At 53.4% G+C, this 20395-nt stretch overlaps 1 protein-coding gene across 4 annotated transcripts in view; it reads left to right on the top strand.

Moving 5' to 3' along the window:
• Positions 1 to 20395, top strand: part of SDK1 (sidekick cell adhesion molecule 1) — a 616964-nt gene that overhangs the window by 585414 nt on the left and 11155 nt on the right. For all 4 annotated transcript variants that reach the window (XM_034988284.1, XM_034988283.1, XM_034988282.1 and 1 more), the window contains 4 exons: positions 8776 to 8940; positions 12106 to 12243; positions 14985 to 15105; positions 15567 to 15696. In XM_034988284.1, the coding sequence (XP_034844175.1) occupies positions 8776 to 8940; positions 12106 to 12243; positions 14985 to 15105; positions 15567 to 15696 (554 nt within the window). The remainder of the gene's footprint in view (positions 1 to 8775; positions 8941 to 12105; positions 12244 to 14984; positions 15106 to 15566; positions 15697 to 20395) is intronic.

Below are 20395 nucleotides of genomic sequence, written 5' to 3' on the forward strand. Positions count from 1 at the left end.
GCACTGACCCCAAGGAAGCAACTCAACGCTTTTCTCCCCAAATCTAGGGAGAGCATTCATTGCAAAGCTTGCTTTGTGCACTTTCAGGCCCAGCAAGGGGCTCCTGAGAGAATCTGGGAGATCCCTGGATATCACTGACTCCTAACTGAAATTCAGCATTTCCTTCCCTCATAAACACAGGTGTGTTTGTTTACTCTGCTGTAACCATGGACCCCACACTGGGCAGCTTCACCCACGTGCGTGTCCTGCCTCCGCCCAGAGGCTGGGCGTCCAAGGGCAGGGCGTGGCAGGGTGGGTCCTCTGAGGTGTGAGGGAGGGTCTGTGCGGGCCTGTCTCCCTCTCTCCCAAGTGGTTTGCCCTCAGTCTTGGGCGTTCCTTGGCTGGTGGAGGCGTCACCCCCATCCCTGCCTTCTCCCTGTGCCCAAATGCCTCCTTTTTATGAGGACACCAGTCATACTGGGTTAGGGCCTCCCCTCAAGACCTCGTCTTGACTAATTACATCCGCAAAGACCCTATTTCCAAATAAGGTCACACGCTGAGACATGGCGGATCAGACCTTGAATGCGTGAATTTTGAGGGGACACAATTCAACCCCCCCACGGTAGGTAAGAGACCACGAACGTAGCTGCAGAGCCTGTGGAGTTGCGAGCAACAGAAATCACTCTGCTTCCCATCCATCGCGGCCACGCGGGGCCTCCCAACAGGGCTGCCCTTGTCGTCCGAATGCTGCGTGGGCCTTGTCACCCAGCGTGGCCCTGGCATCGCGGTGCTCCCTGAAACCCAAGTCTGTGTACCCCGTCTTCCAGAGAACCATGTAGGCCAACACGTCACCCAACGAAAACCACACATGACCCACACGGTCCACAGACCTGGGAGACGGGGCTGCCGGGAATCTCCAGTCACCTCTAGGTTCCTGCAGGCTTTAGGGCAGAACTGGCTTCCCCTCACGTTTTATGCATCTAAAGCCATCCCGAGAAGGTGTCCCTTCGAGTCAGCAGATTGCCAAAGGGGGCTGTGGCCCCGAGGAAAGGTAAGAGGACTTGCGCTAGAGGACACGCACACAGAGGACCCCTGCCAACTCCTCTCCTTCTGCCGAGGGCTTGCTCCCCGACTAGTGTTAAGACCCGCCCCCCTAATGCGTGGCTGTGAGGACCGCAGTGGGGTCCCTGGAGTGACGGGAACGCTCCGCGTCAGCGTCACTTCCCGGCTGCCATGCTCTGCTGCTGTTTTGCAAGATGATCCCGTTGGCGGACACCAGATAAAGGACACTCGGTTTCTCTCTGCATCATTTCCCATAACTGCATGCGGTTCTATTTACAATTACCTCAAAATCAAAAGCTCAGCTTAAGATTTTAAAAATATATGTATACATGTATCCCACGGATGGCGTCCTGATCAATCAAGTGCAACAGCGCATCTTTGGAAGGAGCATCTCCGTGTCAGAGATCAGACGTGGGGAATGGACCACGTCAGCGGCCACACACGCGTGTGTGGGCTCGGAATCCTAGCAGTGGAGAGCACATTCCGGCACTTTCTGAGCAAAGAGAAAGTATTGATTCTTGGGCTTCTCATTGGGTCATCAGAATCGCATCCATCCACCATAAGGAAGGAAGCAGGTGGCCTGTTGGAAGAAGGGCAGCTTTGGGGAGTCCGGACGACGGTGTGAAGATGAGCTACCTGGGACACCGGCCTAGGTCTCGCACCGCGCTCTGCGCCCCGAGGGCCTCAGCTGGCTGGATGCCTCCTGAGATCAGCAGGACCCCGAGCTCCGCCAGTTGGTGCCGCGAAGAGGAAACCAGCCCCCGGGGACTAAGACGTGACAGGACGCTGACCTGCAAGACGCTGTTTTATTCAATGAGCAATGATTTGCCTCCGCTCTGTTCTGAGACCGTGGTCCCCTTTCAGACCGTGGACCGAACCAGAGCGGCCGCGGGGCTCACCGTCTCCCCGCGGAAGTGTGCCTCCTCCCTCCCGTGACGCAGGCCAGCAGCAACTCAGAGGCAAATGAAATGCTTTTATGGATTGTCAATATTTAAACACCTTGCTGGTGCCTTAGGGCTTTGGATCTCAGCTGTCATCTATTACAGGCCTCATTACACAAAACATTAAACGCTCTATCTTATTTTCTCCACCGAAGCTCTCTGGCAAGACTTTCTCCAGGCAGGCGAGTATTTTGAAGGGAGCGGGGGTCTGGGAGATGGGCCCAGGTTTTCATGAGGAGGCCCTATTTTTGGCGGAGTCCATCTGGCACCTGCGGGTCCCTCGCCACAGGGTGTCTGGGGAGCCCGAGCCACTTTGCCCTAGGTGGCCCCCAGGGCCCCCTGCGTCTGCTCGGCCTGCCGTCTTCCCGCCCAGCCAAATCTCCATCTTGCACCCGGGAGGCAGGCAGCTCGTCAGCTTGGTGGCTGGAGCCACGAGGTGGCCAGTGGGCTGGGGCAGGTGGGGGCAGGTGGGGACAGGTGGCAATGCAACCCCTTCCTCTTCTGCATCCTCACCCTAACCCCTTGCAAATTCTGCAGAATCGCCCCATTGCTGCCCTGACATGCAGACAACCCAGCAGCAGCTATGAGATTAGCATCTCGGGCTGGAACACAGACTCTTTATTCCTGGGAAGGGCGGTCAGTGGGCTCGGACCCAAGGGCAGCCTCACCAAAGATGCATGTCTCTGGTTGTGCGTACGTTTCCTCCGAGTCAGTGTCGCCAAGTTCCCTGGAAGGCCTTGGAAACTATGCAGTGGGCTTATGCAGATGATTTATTTACACAAATTATCCCAAGGCATTTTATTGTGTAGATCACGAAACCGAATTTACATATTTACACAATAGACTGGAATGGCATAAAGGAACCATAAATGTATTTTCCTCTCCGAAGCAGCCATGAAATTCATATTTAGGACGTACCCGGTGCAGGCAGCCTTTTTCACAAATAGTGTCGTTAGCCCAGAGCTGAGAGCTGGTCAGCTGGAGGACAGGGCCCGGTCCCCGGCCCTGATCACGAGCCCCCACAAACCCGCGTCCGCGTCTCCCAGCTCCCTCCCCGCTCATTCTGTTCATTTTTGGTCTTTGGCCTGGGACTTTTCGGTTGAACAAAGAAGAAAATCAGCCTTTTTCCAAAGGTTTAAAATCCGTGGAAATCCCCCAGTCGGCAAATGCGGCAGGCGGGCCGCTGCTGCAGGTCCGACCCTCCCGGGCCTGGCGACCCTCCTCACACCCGCCCGCGCCGGCCGTCTTCAGGGCACGCACATCCTTTGCTTCTAGGCCTTCACCTCATCTGTCTCCTGCCTTCAGCCAGATTAGATAAAAGGTGATTTTTTTTTATCCTCAAAGGTGTTTAGCCTCGTGTTTGAGCCCCACGTGCTTCAGTTAGATTTCGGACTGAGACTGACCACCGCCGCAAAGAGCAAAGGCAGTGTTTAAGAAACAAACAGCTGACAGGCCTCCCTTCTCTCCGAGCTGCAAGCTGACAGTCACGTCGTTGGTTAGTGGAACCAGAAATCTGGGGCCCGTGAGTGACAGTTTCATTCAGCCTGGAGACCCTGTTTAATTGTCCGTGAAATCAAACTTCTGTGTTGGCCTGGTGTCTGTCTGAGTACCTGCAGCACGCAGCTCGGTTCCGGGCGTTGGAGGGATAAATTGAGCGACCCGCGGATGTGCCCGAGCCAGGCTCCGTCTCAATTCAGAAGAGAGGTGTTCATGTTTCCAGGTTTATTAGGACATGGTCTGGGAACGATGTGCCTCCTACCGCCGGGCTGGGGAGAGGCGAGGGCTGTAAGATGGGAACTGACGCGTTCTGTCGGCTCTGGGCAGGTCCGCTCTGAGGCCGTGAAGCCTATTTAGGTGGGAAAACGGTTCTTTCTTTTGTTTTTTTTTAAGATTTTATTTATTTATTTGACAGAGAGTCACAGTGAGAGAGGGAACACAAGCAGGGGGAGTGGGGGAGGGAGAAGCAGGCTTCCCGCGGAGCAGGGAGCCCGATGTAGGGCTCGATCCCAGGACCCTGGGATCATGACCTGAGCGGAAGGCAGATGCTTAACGACTGAGCCCCCCAGGCGCCCCAAAAGGGTTCTTTTTTCAAGGACCTTTACTATCAACCTCTTCCCCGTGTTTAGGGCCGAGGGAAGGCAGTGAAGACAAAGCAAAGAGCTCACATTCTTTAAAGAAACACCCAACTGCTGAGGAGCCAGACTGTGTGTGGCTTCTCATCGCCTCCCCTGAGGCTGGAGGGACTTGGGGTGTGTGATCACTGGGATCCCTTTAGGAACATGTGCAAAGTTCCTCTCTCAGCAGTATCCCACCCGCTTGCCTTGCAGGGGGGAGCAAGAGTCCAGGCAGGTGTACCCTCAAGCGTCCAGGAACAGGGATGGGGGGGCAGGCCCCACACACAGATGTGATTTGGGCTCACTCCCCACCCTGGACCCCCCCTCCCACAGACATCAGGAGGTGGCCAGCCTGAAGGTCAACCAGGACATTCAAAGCTGTGGGGCCAGCAGGGGACTTTGCACCGGGCATCCGGCAGTCAGGGATGCGGCTTTGGAAGACATTTCGACTCTTCTCTTCCAGCCCATCCTGGATTTCCCAGGAGGGTGATGTAGGAGCTCCCTGAATGGGGATGGGAAGCCTGGCTGGGGTTCTCTGAGCCTCCCGGCGGGGGGCGAACCTCACCTGGGGTCTGAGGGCTGGCTGAGTCAGATCCCCAGAATGGCCTGTAGAACATGCAAAGGCTTGCATGCCTCCCACGTGTTGATTGAGATGGGAATCTGGCGCTGGGGATTATCCCAGTGCGTGGAAAATCAGTTGCACAAACCTCATTATAGCTAATAGTTCTGTAATGTTATTTTCCCCCTAATTTGGAGAGATACTTTTCTCCATCATTGATTTATTGAGATATTTAGCAGCATAATACAAATGAGAAAAGCAATCTGCGGTGGAGACAGAGTGGACGCTTCAACAGCTGACCGGCTTTTCTTACCCACTCAGGACCACGATGGAAATGTTAGTGTAGACAGATCGCCCAGTGAATTACAAGCGACATCTAAAAGGCCAAGTGCACTAATTTTGGCGAGGAAAAATTAAGCAAAATAAAAATGAAAACATTTTCTTCTGTTAGCTCAGAAGGAAATTCTCTTGCTATGACTCTCCCTCCCCCAACATTTTTCAGTGTAAATGGATCACTAAATAAATTGTTCTGTGTTGAGATTCTATATCAATATTTAAAAAAAAAAAATTTTAATTCACACAATTCCTGGAGCTATGACAGAGCGCTTAAAATAAAATGTGGCCTTTAGGTGATGGCAGAGGAAGGGGAAATACTTTTTTTTCTTTGGTAGCAGGAAAGCATTACAGAAACATTAATGCAAAAGACACTCAGAGAACCCACTCCAGAAGAGTTCAGACCCACTCAGAACAGTCTGAGAATACCTCTCATGCTTAGTCCCTTAATTGCAATGGTTTAAGCAACATTCATTTTAAAAGAGTCTATATTTTTTCTCTTTTACATCATAAAATTATCTACCCTTTATTTTATTTTTTTTAAGATTTTATTTATTTGAGAGAGAGAGAGATGGGGGAGGGGTAGAGGGAGGGAGAGAGAGAATCTCAAGCAGACTCTGCCCTGCACAGAGCCTGCCAAGGGGCTTGATCTCATGACCCTGACATTATGACCTGAGCCGAAATCAAGAGTCGGATGCTCAACTGACTAAGCCATCCAGGCGCCCCTTGTCAACCTTCTTAGAGGAAAAACACTGCACAATTCAGTCAACATTTAAAGCCCTTAGAATAGTGACTTGCTCATAGTAAGTGCTAAATAAAATGGTGGTGGTGGGTATTTACTAGAAGCCTGCTTGTGCTAGGCCCTGCAAAGGGCTATGGAGATACATGGATAGATGGATGGATGGGGTAGATTATGGACAGATGGATAGAAGGAAGGAAGGAAGGGTAAGTGGGTGGATGGATGGATGGGGAGATGGATAGATGGAAGGAAGGAAGGAAGGAAAGAAGGAGGGAAGGAAGGGGAGATGGATGGACAGGGAGATGGATAGATGATGGATGGATGGGGAGATGGATGGAAGGAAGGAAGGATGGAAGGAAGGAAGGAAAGGGAGATGGATGGATGGGGAGATGGGTGGATAGGGAGATGAAAGGAAGGAAGGGGAGATGGATGGATGGGGTGATGGGTGGATAGGGAGATGAAAGGAAGGAAAGGAGGGAGGGAGGGGAGATGGATGGATGGGAAGATGGATCACATCAATAGATATTTATTGAACTCTTGAAAACTTGAGGGCCCAGTGATGTGGACAGGTAAATGCGAAGGAGTGCTCAGAAAGTCCATTGGTGGAAGCAAGCATCTCTTGCTGGAGTGCAGGAGTGAGGTCAAGAGGAGTCTGAAAGGGAGGAATGACCTCATTGATCTGCCTCCACCCCCTACCCTTAGACTATGAATTGCTCATCTGAACAGAAATCTCACCTGATTCCCCAATGGGTGGAACAGGGCCCGAGCAAAAAGTGAGCACTTCAGTATCTGTGGAATGAGTGTGTGGATGGATGGGAGGCAGTGGAGGGGAGAACAGGGCCATGGGGTCTCCCGAGGCACAGGGAGCGGCTTGTGCAGAGAAAATGCACTCTCTGTGCCCATTATTCCCCCATCATTCTTGTGCAAAACTCTGAATGAACATTTTAGACAGCAATCATTCCGTGTGCAAACCTCAATCTGTTAGGGCCGGAGGGGGGAGACTTGAAGATATCGCTTGCCATTTTGACATTACCAGTGGTAATGGGTACCTTGGTGGGAAATGAGTGTAACCGTGACTGTTTAGAAATAAATAATCGTTGTGCTTTTTTTCTGCATGGCAGAGATTCGTACCTTTAAAATCTCATTCACATCCGCTCCTTCATTAACCTGTGGCTGTAAGGACTTAATCGGTGCAAACTCTAAATCCTATGCAAATACAGACTTATACACTAGCAATTTTCTTTCTGTGTACTGTTGGGCTAATCCACTTGAGTATATCTGGTGTTCCGAGGTGCGTGATAAGTTGGTGCCAGATAACCCTCAGCTCCCAGAAACCTGTCCGTGCGTGTGCATGCATATTCAGACATGCCTGTCCTCTCCCAATCTCCTGCTCTTTTTAAAAGATTACCTACCTGTGCCTGTAAAAGAAATTATAATTCATGATGGATCAGTACTTCAAATGAACATTTTGGGCACTGAGCCCACTTTTTGCCAAAGCACCTCCTTCGAGATTGGGCTTATGCATACTCGTGCTGTGCAGTGCTTCCTCTGTGTACAGCACTTATAAGCACTTTATAAATAGTACCTTGTTTAACCCCGAAACAGATCTACGATTTAGATGTCTCTGTCGTCGCCATCCTGCAGTTGAGGCCCAGAGAGGTTGGGTACGTTTCCTTGGCCCTGCTGGTGGACGCCTCAGAATCAGACCTATTGGCTTCTGTCTCTCTTCATCTCAACTCTCTGGCTTTAATTTCAACCTTATGAATGTTTTCCTACATGTCAGGGTTTAGATAAATTCGATATATATGTTTATCGTGGCAAAAAATACACAAGATAAAATTCACCGTCGTGACCCCTTGTTAAGTGTGCCGTTCGGTGGCGTAAAGAACGTTCACGCTGTTGTGGAGACATCACCACCGTCCGTCTCCAGAACTTCTTCATCTTCTGAAACTGAGACTCTATCCCCATGAAACCATAACTCCCCCCCCCTCCCCCAGCCCCTGGCCCCACCACCCCCTCTCTGTGTCTCTGATTTTGGTGAGTCCAGGGACCTCCTATAAATGGGATCCCACAGTGTTTGTCCTTTTGTGTCTGGCTTCTTCCACTGAGCACCGTGTCCTCAAGGTTCATCCATGTTGGGGCAGGAACCAGGGTTCCTTCCTTTTTAAGGCTGAATGCTATTCCACGGTGCGGATGGACCACATTTTGTTTACCCATTCATCTGTCAGTGGACACTTGAGCTGCTTCCCCCTTTTGACTATTGCGAATAATGCCATGAACACGGGTGTGCAAGTATCCATTCAAAATTCAGTATGTAGTTGTCTAATTTACACTTGTATTTGGTGGCTCCGGGGCATAGATGAAAAGGCAAACTGGGGTTCGGGCAGGTTGGATGCTGCAGCCGCTTCGAAGGATGAGCAAAGTGGAGGGCAGCTCTTGGGGGGTCTGGTGTGTGAGGTTCGGGCAGAGTCCCCAGGGTGAGCAAGTGCAGACCCCGACCCCCTCCGACGGGCCGGCAACATGTCTGCCCACAGCCATGTGGCCATGACGGCCTCGCCACACTGGCCGCTGGTGGGATTGTCATCTCCAGTTAGGATGGGGGGGCAGGTACTCCAAAGAACCGAGAACCCTGGCTGGGGTGCATGGACGGCAAGAGACCCACGGACGGGCCAGGGAGGCGGGATCCCGGGGTTGGGAGGGGCGTGGCCAGCCAGGAGGGAGCCAGAAACCCTCAACAGAAGAGGACGTCAAGTCAGAAACCAGAGGGAGGCCTGGAGTCTGATGGGATCCGATGGGATCCGATGGCCAGGAGAACGTGCAGGAACGTGCCACTGCGCAGCCTGCAGCCGCGGCAGAGTCTGTGCGCGAGGAGAGGGCTGGCCTCCCCCATGGCCCCCCGGCCCCCCGGCCCCATGCAGCGCCCCCCACCTCTGGTTCTCACGTCACATGCCCTCGGCGAGAGCAGCTGTGAGCCCACAGCAGGGCGGGCACCGCATCAGAGGCGGGAGAAAAGCAGCCCTAACCTCCGCTCTCGTGTCGTCTCTCCAGATGAAGGCCTCTGGGACATGTTTGTGAAGGACATCCCCCGCAGTGCCACATCCTACACCGTCAGCCTGGACAAGCTCAGGCAGGGAGTGACCTACGAGTTCCGGGTGGTGGCCGTGAACCAGGTGGGCTACGGGGAGCCCAGCAGCCCCTCCACGGCCGTGTCAGGTAGGGAGCCCTGCCCGGGAGGGGAGTCTCGGGGTGCAGCTCTTCCCTCGGAGGGAGGAGGGGACGGCTTAGAGCTGGGGCGCAAAGAAAGAGGACAGCGCCGGGCTCCGTGTAGGCACCAGCAGGTGTGGGCCCCGCCTAGAGACACGGTGCGGGGGGAGCGGTGTGTGTGAGCCCGCACCACCACCACCACCACCACCAGACCCCGACTGTCCTCACCACACTGCGCTTAAGCAATTCTTAATTTCTGTCTCATTTTTTCCTAATCAGAGACCCTTGCCAGAGTCAGGGCAGTCGGCTTGAGCTAAGCAGTGTGCCGTCCGGGGTGAAGGCAGCCCCCAGCCCCTCCCGTCAGCCAAAGGCTCCTTACTGGGCAGCCTTGTGCAAAGCTTGCGACGCGAGGATCACCCCAGCAGCCACAGCGGGGAGGGGTGGGGTCTCTTAGCACCCAACCCAGGTTGTGTCTGATCCGGGCATCCTCCGGGATGGCTGAGGGGCCCACGTGCGCCCTGGGCCAGTCGCCACCCTGTACATGAGCCCCCGGCTCCACTCTGGGTGGAAGAGGCAAGGTTTCTTTCCCGGAGCTCGTGAGGTGCTGATGACACACTAGCCGTCCTCACCAGCCCTGTGGCAAGGGGTGCAACAGATGGGGGGAGATCAGGAAGGGCTTCTCGGAAGAGGGAGCATGCGTCTGGGTGGTGGAGGGTGCGTGGGGCGAGGCCACAGGGGAGGGAGCAGCAGAGACAAAGTCCTGGCAGTGGGTCAGCAGGAGGGAGGGGAGGGGAGGCCCGCTCAGCCCTGCCTGCACCTGGTATTACCGGGGTTGCTGGGAGGAAGCCCCTGTGGGGACCCCACCCAACAGGGTGGTCACACCGCCTGGGGCTCCGCCGTGGATCTGCCGGGCAGCTGGAGGGATTACAGGGAGCAGCGCAGAGCCGATTATGAAAGGGAGCTAGCAGCCCACCGCGGGGGTGGGGGCAGGCAGGGTGCAGGCAGGGGTGCAGGCTGGGGGTCAGGCAGGGTGCAGGCGGGGTGCAGGCGGAGGAGCAGATGGGGGGGCAGGCTGGGGGGCAGATGGGGGCAGGCGGGGGGCAGGACCGGGGGGCAGGCCAGGGGGCAGGCGGGGGCAGGGGGGGGGGCAGGCGGGGTGCAGGCCGGGGGGCAGGCGGGGGGCGTAGGTGGGGGGCAGGCGGGGGTGCAGGCGTGGGGGTAGGCGGGGGGCAGGCAGGGGTGCAGGTGAGGCCAGAAACAAGGCAGGCATCCCTACGACCAAGAGAAACACGTTGCCTGTCCCCAGCATGTAGATTTGTTTAAGCTGCCGACTGCTCTTGTTTAAATCAAGAACACCTTGCGTCTCCTCTTTGCCGTGAATTTGGAGGAAGGACCATGTGTGTGGGCAGGCTCGGCCGCGAGCCCTGGTGGCTCGGGAGGGGGTCTGCCAGAAGGAGCCCCAGCGTGCCGCGGGCTTGTGTAACAGTAGGACTTAGACGAATCAAAATGTTCTCATTTCCTTCACTTTTCTTATGAAAAATTTAACATACCTCCCAAAAGAGAGACTAGAATAAGGAATCCCCGGGCACCCATCACCCCAGTCGAGCAAGTCAAGGTTTGCCTCTCTCGGTTCCTCTGTGGAAAAGCCACGTAAAGTAATTCCCGATGCACAGGGCCGTTCATTCCACACGCACGCAGCCCGGGGGGACAAAGGCTGGTTCCTGCAGGAGAACACGGCCCCCTCACCCTTCTGTTCATGGGGCCCGCGGCTGGGCTGTCCTCTGAAGCCCGCTGCACCCTCTTGCCAGCCGCGGCTGCCGGCGGGAATGTGGTCAGCTTCCTCCGTCCTTCAGAGCAGTGGCCAGACAGCGGACCTGCGGGGTCCTGCCCCAGGGGAGGGGCGCGTCCTGCGGGTACCCAGGCCTTTCTTTTCCAGGCCCACCTGGGTGCTCAGTTGGGATTTGTTGGCTCATTATATGGAGCAATTAATGTGCATCCTGAAAACCACTTATATATTTTGGATTCAAAATGCTGCCATCTCCCAAGAAACCCTGTGCCGTCGCGTTATCCAAAGTCAGTTCCTCCCTTTTGTCCCCAGTGTGCACACATTTTTCACCCCTCCAGTGAGAGATTGAACGTAAGGTAGATGTGTCTTCTGGGGGCTTCAGCAGCTGGGAGGCGGACCGCGGCTTCCTGTTCTGTCCGCTCTGGTGCCTCCCAACCAGCTCCCCTGCGGGGGGCATGTAGAAGGCATCAGCAGGACCCCAGGGCCAAGCGGAACCTACCAAGCAACAACTCCCATGTTTCTGTTCTTAGTAAAGCAGAATAAAACACGAGCAAGAAGGGTATCCTTCTTCAGAGCAACTTTTAAATGAACCTTTTCTATTCGTTTCTCAAAAAACGTATCTAGAGATGGGGCCAGTGGTTCTGCTCAGTTTTGCTGGAGGCAGGAAACGCAGCACAGTGCAGCCCTTGGGGAGGCCTGGTGTGGCAGAGGCCAGTGGGGAGCGCTTGCAGCAAGAGGTTTCCATGCAGGAGTGGACAGAATCCAGCACCGGGTGGGAGTGCATAGGAGTCAGCCCACGGGGCTCATGGGCTTGGACTGTGCCCCGGGGCTAACGTGGGGCCACCGAAGGCTTTTAGGAAGGGACCGTTTGTTTCCATCGGAGGAAGATCTCCCTGGTGACAATGTGCAGAAGGGATGGGGGGAAGTCAGGAAGAGGCGAAGCCCCCGGAAGGGGTTGTAGGGGGGCAGCCGTGGTGGAGACGGTAAGGGGCCCCGGGGGAACATCTGGGAAGGAAGCCTGAGCACTTGAGGATCGGACGATGTCCAGGCACATTGGTCCTTCCTCCCTTTCTCCGGGACAACATCCGTAAGCAGATGAAATCGGGGGACATAGTGCGAAGGGTGGTGTGGACGGGCAAGGACAGGGCGAGCTCTGGGACAGGGCTGGTTCCCCCAGAGAAGGAGCAACCGCCGAGGAGCCCGTCGTGCCTGAGCTCATGTCTGGGAATCTGGCCCCTCGACCGCCCTAACCCACACCAGCCGGGCACATGGGGTTCATATTGCCTGCGATTGGAGGCTGCCCCACACATCCTTCCGCCCCACCCTGGGCCGCGGGCAGGCAGCAGGAGTCCCCATCCCGTGTGACCCTGTGTTCCTGTGCCCTTCAGCTCAAGTGGAAACCCCGTTCTACGAGGAGTGGTGGTTCCTCCTGGTGATGGCGCTCTGCAGCCTGATCGTCATCCTGCTGGTGGTGTTCGCCCTGGTCTTGCACGGGCAGAACCGGACATACGGGAGCTGCAGCAGAGGTGGGGCGCCCGCCTTGTCCCCCCCACCCCACCTCCAAATGCGCCCCTGCACTGGGGAGCCAGAAGGTCGATGTCTTCTCTGTCTCTCTCTCGATCCGGGATCTGTGGTGCGGGCATCCGCTTTGCATTTCGTTTGCCTGCGGGTGATAAAGTAGGTGCCGCTGGTTTCCTTTGGGAGGAGCTCCCTGTAGCAGCCAAGCGCCCTCGAGCCTGGCGGCCCAGGTTCGGGTCCTGGCTCCTACCGCCAATGAGCCGTGTGTCTTGGATCCGTCACGTGGGTGGTTTTGGCCTCCCTGGGTCTGTTCCCTCATCTGCGCCATCGCCCAACGCAGCAGTATTTTTGAATATGACATACAGAGCGTCAAACAGGTGAATCACCATACTACTCGGTGTCACGAGCACAGTGAGCCGGGAGCGTCTCAGGAACGTTGGTGCGGCTCCTGGAGCCACGTGTGGAAACACATACAGGGTACACCCAGAGATCGACTGAGCGTGTACCTCGCCTTACGCCCACGTTCCAGCTCCAAGCCCTCTGACCCCGGCTCACCTTGCATTCCCCAGCATAAGCTCCACGCCTGGCATACAGGAGGTGCTCAATAAGTGTTTGTTGCTACATGAATCACCCCCATCAGAGAAATGGACAAATGAACATGGGCAAAGCTGGACTCCATTTGTGGGAAGGTCGGGAACAACCCAAATGAGCGGAAGTTTCTAGAACACAGAACAGTGGTTGCCTCCTGGCAGAGAAGCATCAGCAGCGAAGGTCCGTGAGGGAACCTCGGGTTCCGAGAGTGCTCTGTCCTGTGTCTCCAGCCGGTGGTGCTCATACACGTCACAGACACAGCAGCCCAGAGGCTCACGATTAGTACACTCGATGTAGTCCAGTCTCCTCCATTTTTAAGGGACTCTCGTAATTACCCGTGAGACCCGTTCCGTGCACCGTCAGAATGTAACTGTGCTCCAGACGGTGCTGTGTCCCCCACACGCACAGCTGTAGCTGGGCCATGCACGTGACCAGCTCTGTGATGTCACCGAGGTCGCCACGGCGACAGGTCCCGTGGCTGGAGCTGTGCCTACCAGCTCGTCTGTCTGTCTGTGCTTCTTAGGAAGGTGGATCCCTGATGGGGTCTCCCACAGACGAGTGGGCGCCTGAGCCCCCGGGGGTGAGGCACTGGGCTGAATGGCTCCCCCGGCCCCCGCCCCTCAGCACCATCCCTCACTGCGCCTGAAGGGTTAACAGAGCCAGGCACCTCGCCATTTGCTTTCCTAACATTAAGCAATTCATCCCTCCAAGGAAAGATTTATTTTTTTCTGTATAAATTCACTTCTAACAAGTGCTCGTAAATCAGATTTTATTCCTATGGGATTTACTATGTATGAATGGCATGTCATTTTACTGAGTTAACGCTATTACAGAATCCTGTAACTGGCGCATAGAAGATCTCCCCGCTTTTCACTCCTTCTGCATCTGGAAAACAGGCCTGAAAAGACAGATTTGACCTGCAGCTTCTGATAGTGAGCCTCACCCTGGAGTATTAATTTAACATCATAATTGAAGCCTAGGAAAAAAAAAAAAAAAAAACCTACTTGTCTACTAGAATGTCTGACTTGCTGCAAGGAACCATGCAGAGCCCAAACCTTCAAGATTACGGCCTGACCCCCTCCTGCTTGCTCCCCTCACACCACCGTCCTCAGTGGGACTTCCTTTCTGAGAGCGGTTTTCACCTGCTCACCCTCTCATCAGCCAGATCCCACTGGCCAGCAGCCCCATCCTCCCTCCATCTGCTGGCCCGTGTTCTGTCGGCTTCCCCTGCTGCACGCACCTCGAGCATCTGGGCCCGTCGAGGGGTGCTGGGTTCGTAGCAGAGAGGGCACCCTAGGGTTGTAATAAACCTGGAGCAGGCTCCTGTCCTGGAGGTGGGGACAGCGGGAGATAAACAGGTGAGGTCCCCACCTCCAGGAGCTGGGGTCGAGCCGGGGAAGATGGAAGGCAGACAGTAAGGAACAAGCCACTATGTCAAAAACGCACCACGGGGGAGGCTCTGCAGGCCTCTGGGAGCAGAGGAGGAGGAGAAGGAGGTCTGGAAGATTCTCTCTGGTCCCAGCACAGGGACAGCCCTGAGGACACGAAGCCATCAGAAACCCTTCAGCCCCTTTGGTTTCCCACAACTGCACTGTTATTCATTTGATCTGCTGACGTGTTTTAAAAAACGTTCTCATATGTATTTATAAATTTATGATTTTTAAGTGGCTTTTAGTATATTGACGGACATATGCAGTCATCACCACAGCCAATTCTAAAACATTTTCACCACCCCAAAGATGCCCTGTTCCCTCCATGGCCCCCCTCCCCGTACATCTACTTTCTCCTTACTATTTTATTACATGGTCGTGAGTTTTTTATTTTGAAATGTATTCAGTATTTAATTTCCCTGCTTTTTAAAAAAGGTTATACATTCTGAAGATGCTTTCATAGAATACTGGTAAGAATACCAGTACTTTGGTGTCGGGCAAATAAACACGGAAATGCTCCAGTTTCGCTGTCCTTAATGCGCAGCGTCCTCCCAGCGTGCCTCTGATACCTCTGATGCCTTGCAAGCCCAAGCAGGTCGGCCCGGCTCCGGGCTCTGCTTCCAGCAGGAACTCAGTAAACACCCATAAGCTGACCAACTAGGGCTCAGCATCGCTGCGCCGGGCCCTTTCCTGGAACATCTGAACCCATTCTCCCATTCCGGCTGCAGGTAAGAGCATTTCCAACATGGAGGAGTCCGTGACACTGGACAACGGAGGGTTTGCTGCCTTGGAGCTCAACAGCCGCCACCTCAATGTCAAGAACACCTTCTCGAAGAAGAATGGGACCAGGTAGGGACACAGCAGCCGTAACCCCCCTCTGCCTGAAGATCTGCACCAGCCACGGTGGGGGTGCTGGCCACAGACATGCCGCCGTGCCCGTGGGCACCCACCAAACCCCAACAGGGCAGCGTTGAGCCTGGGGGGGAGAAGGAATGGCAGGGGGCAGGGGGCATCCTACATCCCTCTCTGGAGCTACAAAAAGAAGCATATCTCAGGCAGGAGGGGAGTGACCTCGGGAGCCCCCCACCCTCCCGTCTGGCCCCCTGGGGGCTGGCTGCACTCGTAGGATTAGCGAATTCCTACTCCACATGCCATCACGCAAAGCTGTGGCGGACTGACCATCAGCATGGATGTCCTCTCACCAATGTGACCACGGCTGCAGGGCGGGTCAGGAGGCCCCCGGGGGAGGTGTCCGTGGCCAGAGCTGCCCTGAGCCCGCGTCCCTCCCTTGCGGCCCCGTCCTGTCCTAGGTCCCCGCCGCGGCCCAGCCCCGGTGGGCTGCACTACTCAGACGAGGACATCTGCAACAAGTACAACGGAGCTGTGCTGACCGAGAGCGCCAACCTCAAGGAGAAGTCGGTGGACGCTTCGGAATCCGAGGTCAGTGGCTGCCACCGCCATCCCCTACCTCTGTGACCAGCCCTCTGCCTTCCCGTGGCGCCGCCTCTCGGGTCCCGTCTGACTCTCGCAGCCGCTCTGGGCAGCAGGGCCAGTGGGAAATGACTCCCTTTTATAGATGAGGAATTCCATGCTTCAGCTCCTTCGGGCCTGGAGGTCACGGGTACTGGGCCAACTCTCAGATCAATACCTCGCCCAAAGTGCCTTCTGATCCCGAAGCTGGCTCACTTTCTGTTTGGCTTCCAGAAATCAACCATGTTTTCTGGTGGTGACCGTAGAACCTGGCTGGTAGACCCCAGCTGCAGGGGCGGACAGTCTGAGCCTGCAACACCCACCGAACCCGGGACCCCAACCCTGGCAGCCCCTTCCCCTCTGTCCTGCCCTGCTTCCTTGTGCTAAAGGGGGACTTAGCCACTGCCCTTCTGGGACCGTTACAGGGTCTGGGAAACTCTGACTTGTCCCTGTCCTCACTGAGCAGATGGACCAGAGAGACCTTGCCCCCGAGGAGTGCCCCCCACCTGGGACCCATGGGCCTGCATATGCGAGGCCCCCTGAGCATCTGAGCACGCCCCGGGCAAGGCCTCCATCAGGGAGCAGTCAGGGGAGGATGTCGTCCGGGGGCAGCCATGGGAGTCTCCTTCAGGGGCTCAGCCCCCCACACCCGGCCCCCGGGAGGTGCCTTTCTCCACAAGGGTGCTGCCTCGGTGCCTTGCATTTACGAGCAAAGCGAGCTAGAGAGGCAGTTAGAGAGGTGGTCCTCCATCAGTCCTAAACTTTTTTATTTCACATATGCCAAGTCTTGAGAGAGAGGAAAATCACCACGCCATTTGCTGGACACGTAGGCCTGCCCCACCTCTTGGCATTCATACGCTAAATCAATATTTAATCTAAAATAAGTCTCACCTTCGTTTGGACCTGAATTCAGGCCTTATTAAGCCCTGGGGCTCAATAAAATGGCTTCTTTTAAATTGTGCTTTGTATATGAACTCCAAGTGAGATGGGGCGGCAGGTGGGTGTCGTGTGACACCGCGTCCCCTCCGCTCTGGGCTCTCTGTTTACAAAGGACGCCAGGCGCCCTGTCTGTCCCGTAGCCTCAGGCGTGGGGAAAACAAGCAGCACCGCAGAGGTCCGGAAAGGGACATTTGTCGGCAATTAAGGGACTGTCAAGTGAAATGCGGCAAAAATGACCTGCCTTTTTGTGATAAGGAAACAGCAGCTTTTCTCGAGCTGTTCTGGCTGCTTGCACCAAGAGCCACACGCTGGGAATGAGTAGGCTGGCCTTCTAGCACATACCATCTGTGGCAGCAGTTAGAGACGCGTTCGCAGGGCCCCTGCACGGCGTCTGTCCGTAATTCCAGGGCCTGCGGCTGTCTGGGGCCCACAGCCCTCCCACATTGGCCCTGCAGGTCGAGCTCGTGGTGGTGTAACAGAGGGTAAGCACTAATTGAGCACCTACTATGGGCCAGGCACACTCATCTCATGCTCAGCCATCTCAGACGTTGCCCCATTGCCTTCTGTCCCATGAGGTAGAGCGATTCTGCTCGTTGGCCGGCCGACAAGACTAAGCGTGAGGTCATCCAGAGCTTGGCGGAGCCCCGGCCTCCACTGTCTCCTCCAGCTCAGCACCCCGGGGTCAGCAGCCCGGGTTGGATGCATGAATTCTGAACTCTTTGTTCATGAAAGCATTCTCAGAATGGGTGGACGGGCCGCATCCAGTCTGTCTCTCCTCTCACACAAGTGGGCTGTTTTGAGATGCAAATTCAGCTGGTTTGATGGAGGGTTATTAAGTGTATACAGGCCCTGACCTCGGCATATACACAGGTGCATACATGCGCACATACATGGATACCTACATACAAACACACACAGGCACAGAGGGGACAGAGGGAGGGGCTGAGGGTAGGGAGGGAAGAGGGGAGGAGGGCAGGTGCTGGAGAGAGGGGCGTGGAATTCACACTAAATCCTGCAAGGAGGTTGTCATGATCTTCATGTAATAGAGGATAAAGCCAAAGCTTACGGAAGTTTTTATGTCTTCCCTGGACATGCACTGATGGGGGCAGGGGGGGAGGGGGTTCTTGAAAGGCATATCTGAGCACTGGGCTCCCAGTTCTGTCCCTCCCTGCAGACCTGCTGCACAGATTTTAGTTGTCCTCGCTCTAGGACTGTGGCTAAGCGCAAGGCCTGTGCCAGGAGGAAGGGGTTCCTTTTATAATTCCCACAGATGCCTCTCGTGGTTCCCAGTGCTTTTTGGGTCAAGGGCTCTATCAGGAACCTGATGAGAGGTTAGATGCTCTCTCTATATATGTGCAAAATTTCACCTAGGATCTGGGGGTCCAGGCCCCTGGAAAGCTCTGACCGTCACCTCCAGCTGAAATTCCCATGCCTGGGTTCTATCTGCCCCCCGGGTCCGTGGGTAGATACAATAAAGCCCATCCTTTTTCCAGAGTTCTTCGCTTTATAATCTTGCTAGGTCCTGTCTTTGAACCTTGTGCATTTGGGAGATTTGTAGGCACTAAATATTCACGGGATCCCAACAGAGGGACGTGGGGACGTTCATCATCTCAGAAGTGCCAGCTCAGATGGGAGAGCTTGCTTTGAACCACATTTATTAAACAGCTTGATTGAGATGTAGTTCACATACCACAAATTCACCCATTTGGAACGTGGGTTATTTAGGAGTGTGTTTTTAATTTCCTCATATTTGTGAATTTCCCAAGTGTCATTCTATTATTGATTTTTTAATTTTCTTCCATTGTGGCCCAGGAACATGCTTTGTATATTTACAATCCTGTTAAATGTGTTGAGTCTTGTTTTATGGTCTGTGCCAGAAGAATGTTTCATATGCACTTGAAAAGAGCGTGTTATTCTGCAGTTGTGCGGAGTGCTCTGTATGTGTCTGTGGGGTCTGGTTGATTCCCAGTGTTGTGGAAGTCACCTGGGTTTTTGATCTTCTGCCATCCACTAATGTATTGAAGTCTCCAACTATTATTGAATTGTCTATTTCTCATTCGAATTCTGTCAATTTGTGTATTTTGGGGCTCTGTCTTCAGGTAGATATATGTATACGATAGTTATGTCTCCTAGATGGATTGACCCTTTCGTAGTACAGTATGTCCCTCTGTCTCTGGTAACAATTTTGTCTTCAAGATTATTTTGTCTGATATTACTCAGCCATTCCGGTTCTCTTTTGGTTACTGATGACATGGTGTTTCATTTCCATTCTTTTACTTTCAACCTGTTTGTGTCTTTTAATCTAAAATGTATCTCTTACAGATAGTGTGTAGCTGGGTGCATATCAGTTTTGTTCTGCCAATCTCTGCCTTTTGACTAGATTGTTTAATCCATTCACATTTAATGTAATTACTGCTATGATAGAATTTACATCTGCTGTTTTGATATTTGTCTTTTGTATGTCTCATATCTTTATTCCTCTTTTTCTCCCACTTTTTTTAAGTGAAAATTTTCTAGTATACCTTCTTAATTTGCTTATTTTTGCTTCTATTCTATTTTTTCAGTTATTTTTGTTAGTCGTTGCTCTAGTATCAACATTTACTTAAGATTTATACTAGGGGCACCTGGGCGGCTCAGTTGGTTAAGCATCCAACTCTTGATTTCAGCTTAGGTCATGATCTCAGGGTCCTGGGACCGAGGTCCACATCAGGCTCTGTGCTCAGCAGGGAGTCTGTCTGCTTGAAATTCTTTCCCTCTGCCCCCCCCCAATCCTCCAGCTCATGTGCTCTCTCTCTCTCTTCTCTCTCTCTCTCTCACACACACACACACAAATAAATAAATCTTTAAAAAAAAAGATTTCTACTAAATCTCAGTGACATGTAGAAACTTTATTCCTATACAACTCTATGGCCTCCTCCCCTTTCTGTGCTATTATTATACATATTATGTCTGTATATCCATACTGTTACAAACTCAAGAATACATTTTTTATAGTTACTACTTTACAGAACTATATGTCTTTAAAGGAAGTCGAGGGAGGAAAGGAGAGCAAGTATATTTCTAGAGTTTACCACGATAGCCTGCTTATGTACTTTTTCTGGTCCTCTTCATTTCTTCTTATGGATTCAAGTCACCATTGGGTGCCATTTCTTCACCTTCTCCTTTGTGCTGTTATTGTTAAATATGTTACATTTCTACACATTGCATGCCCAACAATACAATCATATACATATTTTATGAAATTGTTTTTTAACTCATAAGAGAAGAAAGGGGAAGACATATGCAATCATACTATCTCTTATAACTAATCATGTGTGATCATCTTTGTTGGTACATTCTGTCTTTTCGTGTGAATTTGAATTTCTGTCTGTATTGTTTGCTTTCAACCTGTCGGTCTTCCTTCGGTATCTCTTGTAAGGCAAGTTGGCTAGCAAAGAATTTTCCTGTTTCTGTTTATCTCAGAATGTCTTTATTTCACCTTTGTTTTCGAAAGTAGTTCTGCTGAACAGACGATTTTTGGTTGGCAGTTTTTATTCAACGCTTTGACTATGTTGCCCCATTGCCTTCTGTCCCCCAGTTTTTTTCTGACTAGAAGCCAACTCTTAATATTATGTGAGTTCCTTTGTCCATGATTTGAAGAGTTTCTGTCTTTGTGTTTTTGACTGTGAGGTGTCTGGGTGTGGACTTGGTTCAATTTATCTTACTGGGTGTTTATGGAGCTTTTTGGGTG

The sequence above is a fragment of the Mirounga leonina genome, unplaced genomic scaffold (genome assembly GCF_011800145.1).
Source record: "Mirounga leonina isolate KUSES-001 unplaced genomic scaffold, KU_Mleo_1.0 Mir_454, whole genome shotgun sequence".
In the NCBI taxonomy this organism is placed as follows: domain Eukaryota; kingdom Metazoa; phylum Chordata; class Mammalia; order Carnivora; family Phocidae; genus Mirounga; species Mirounga leonina.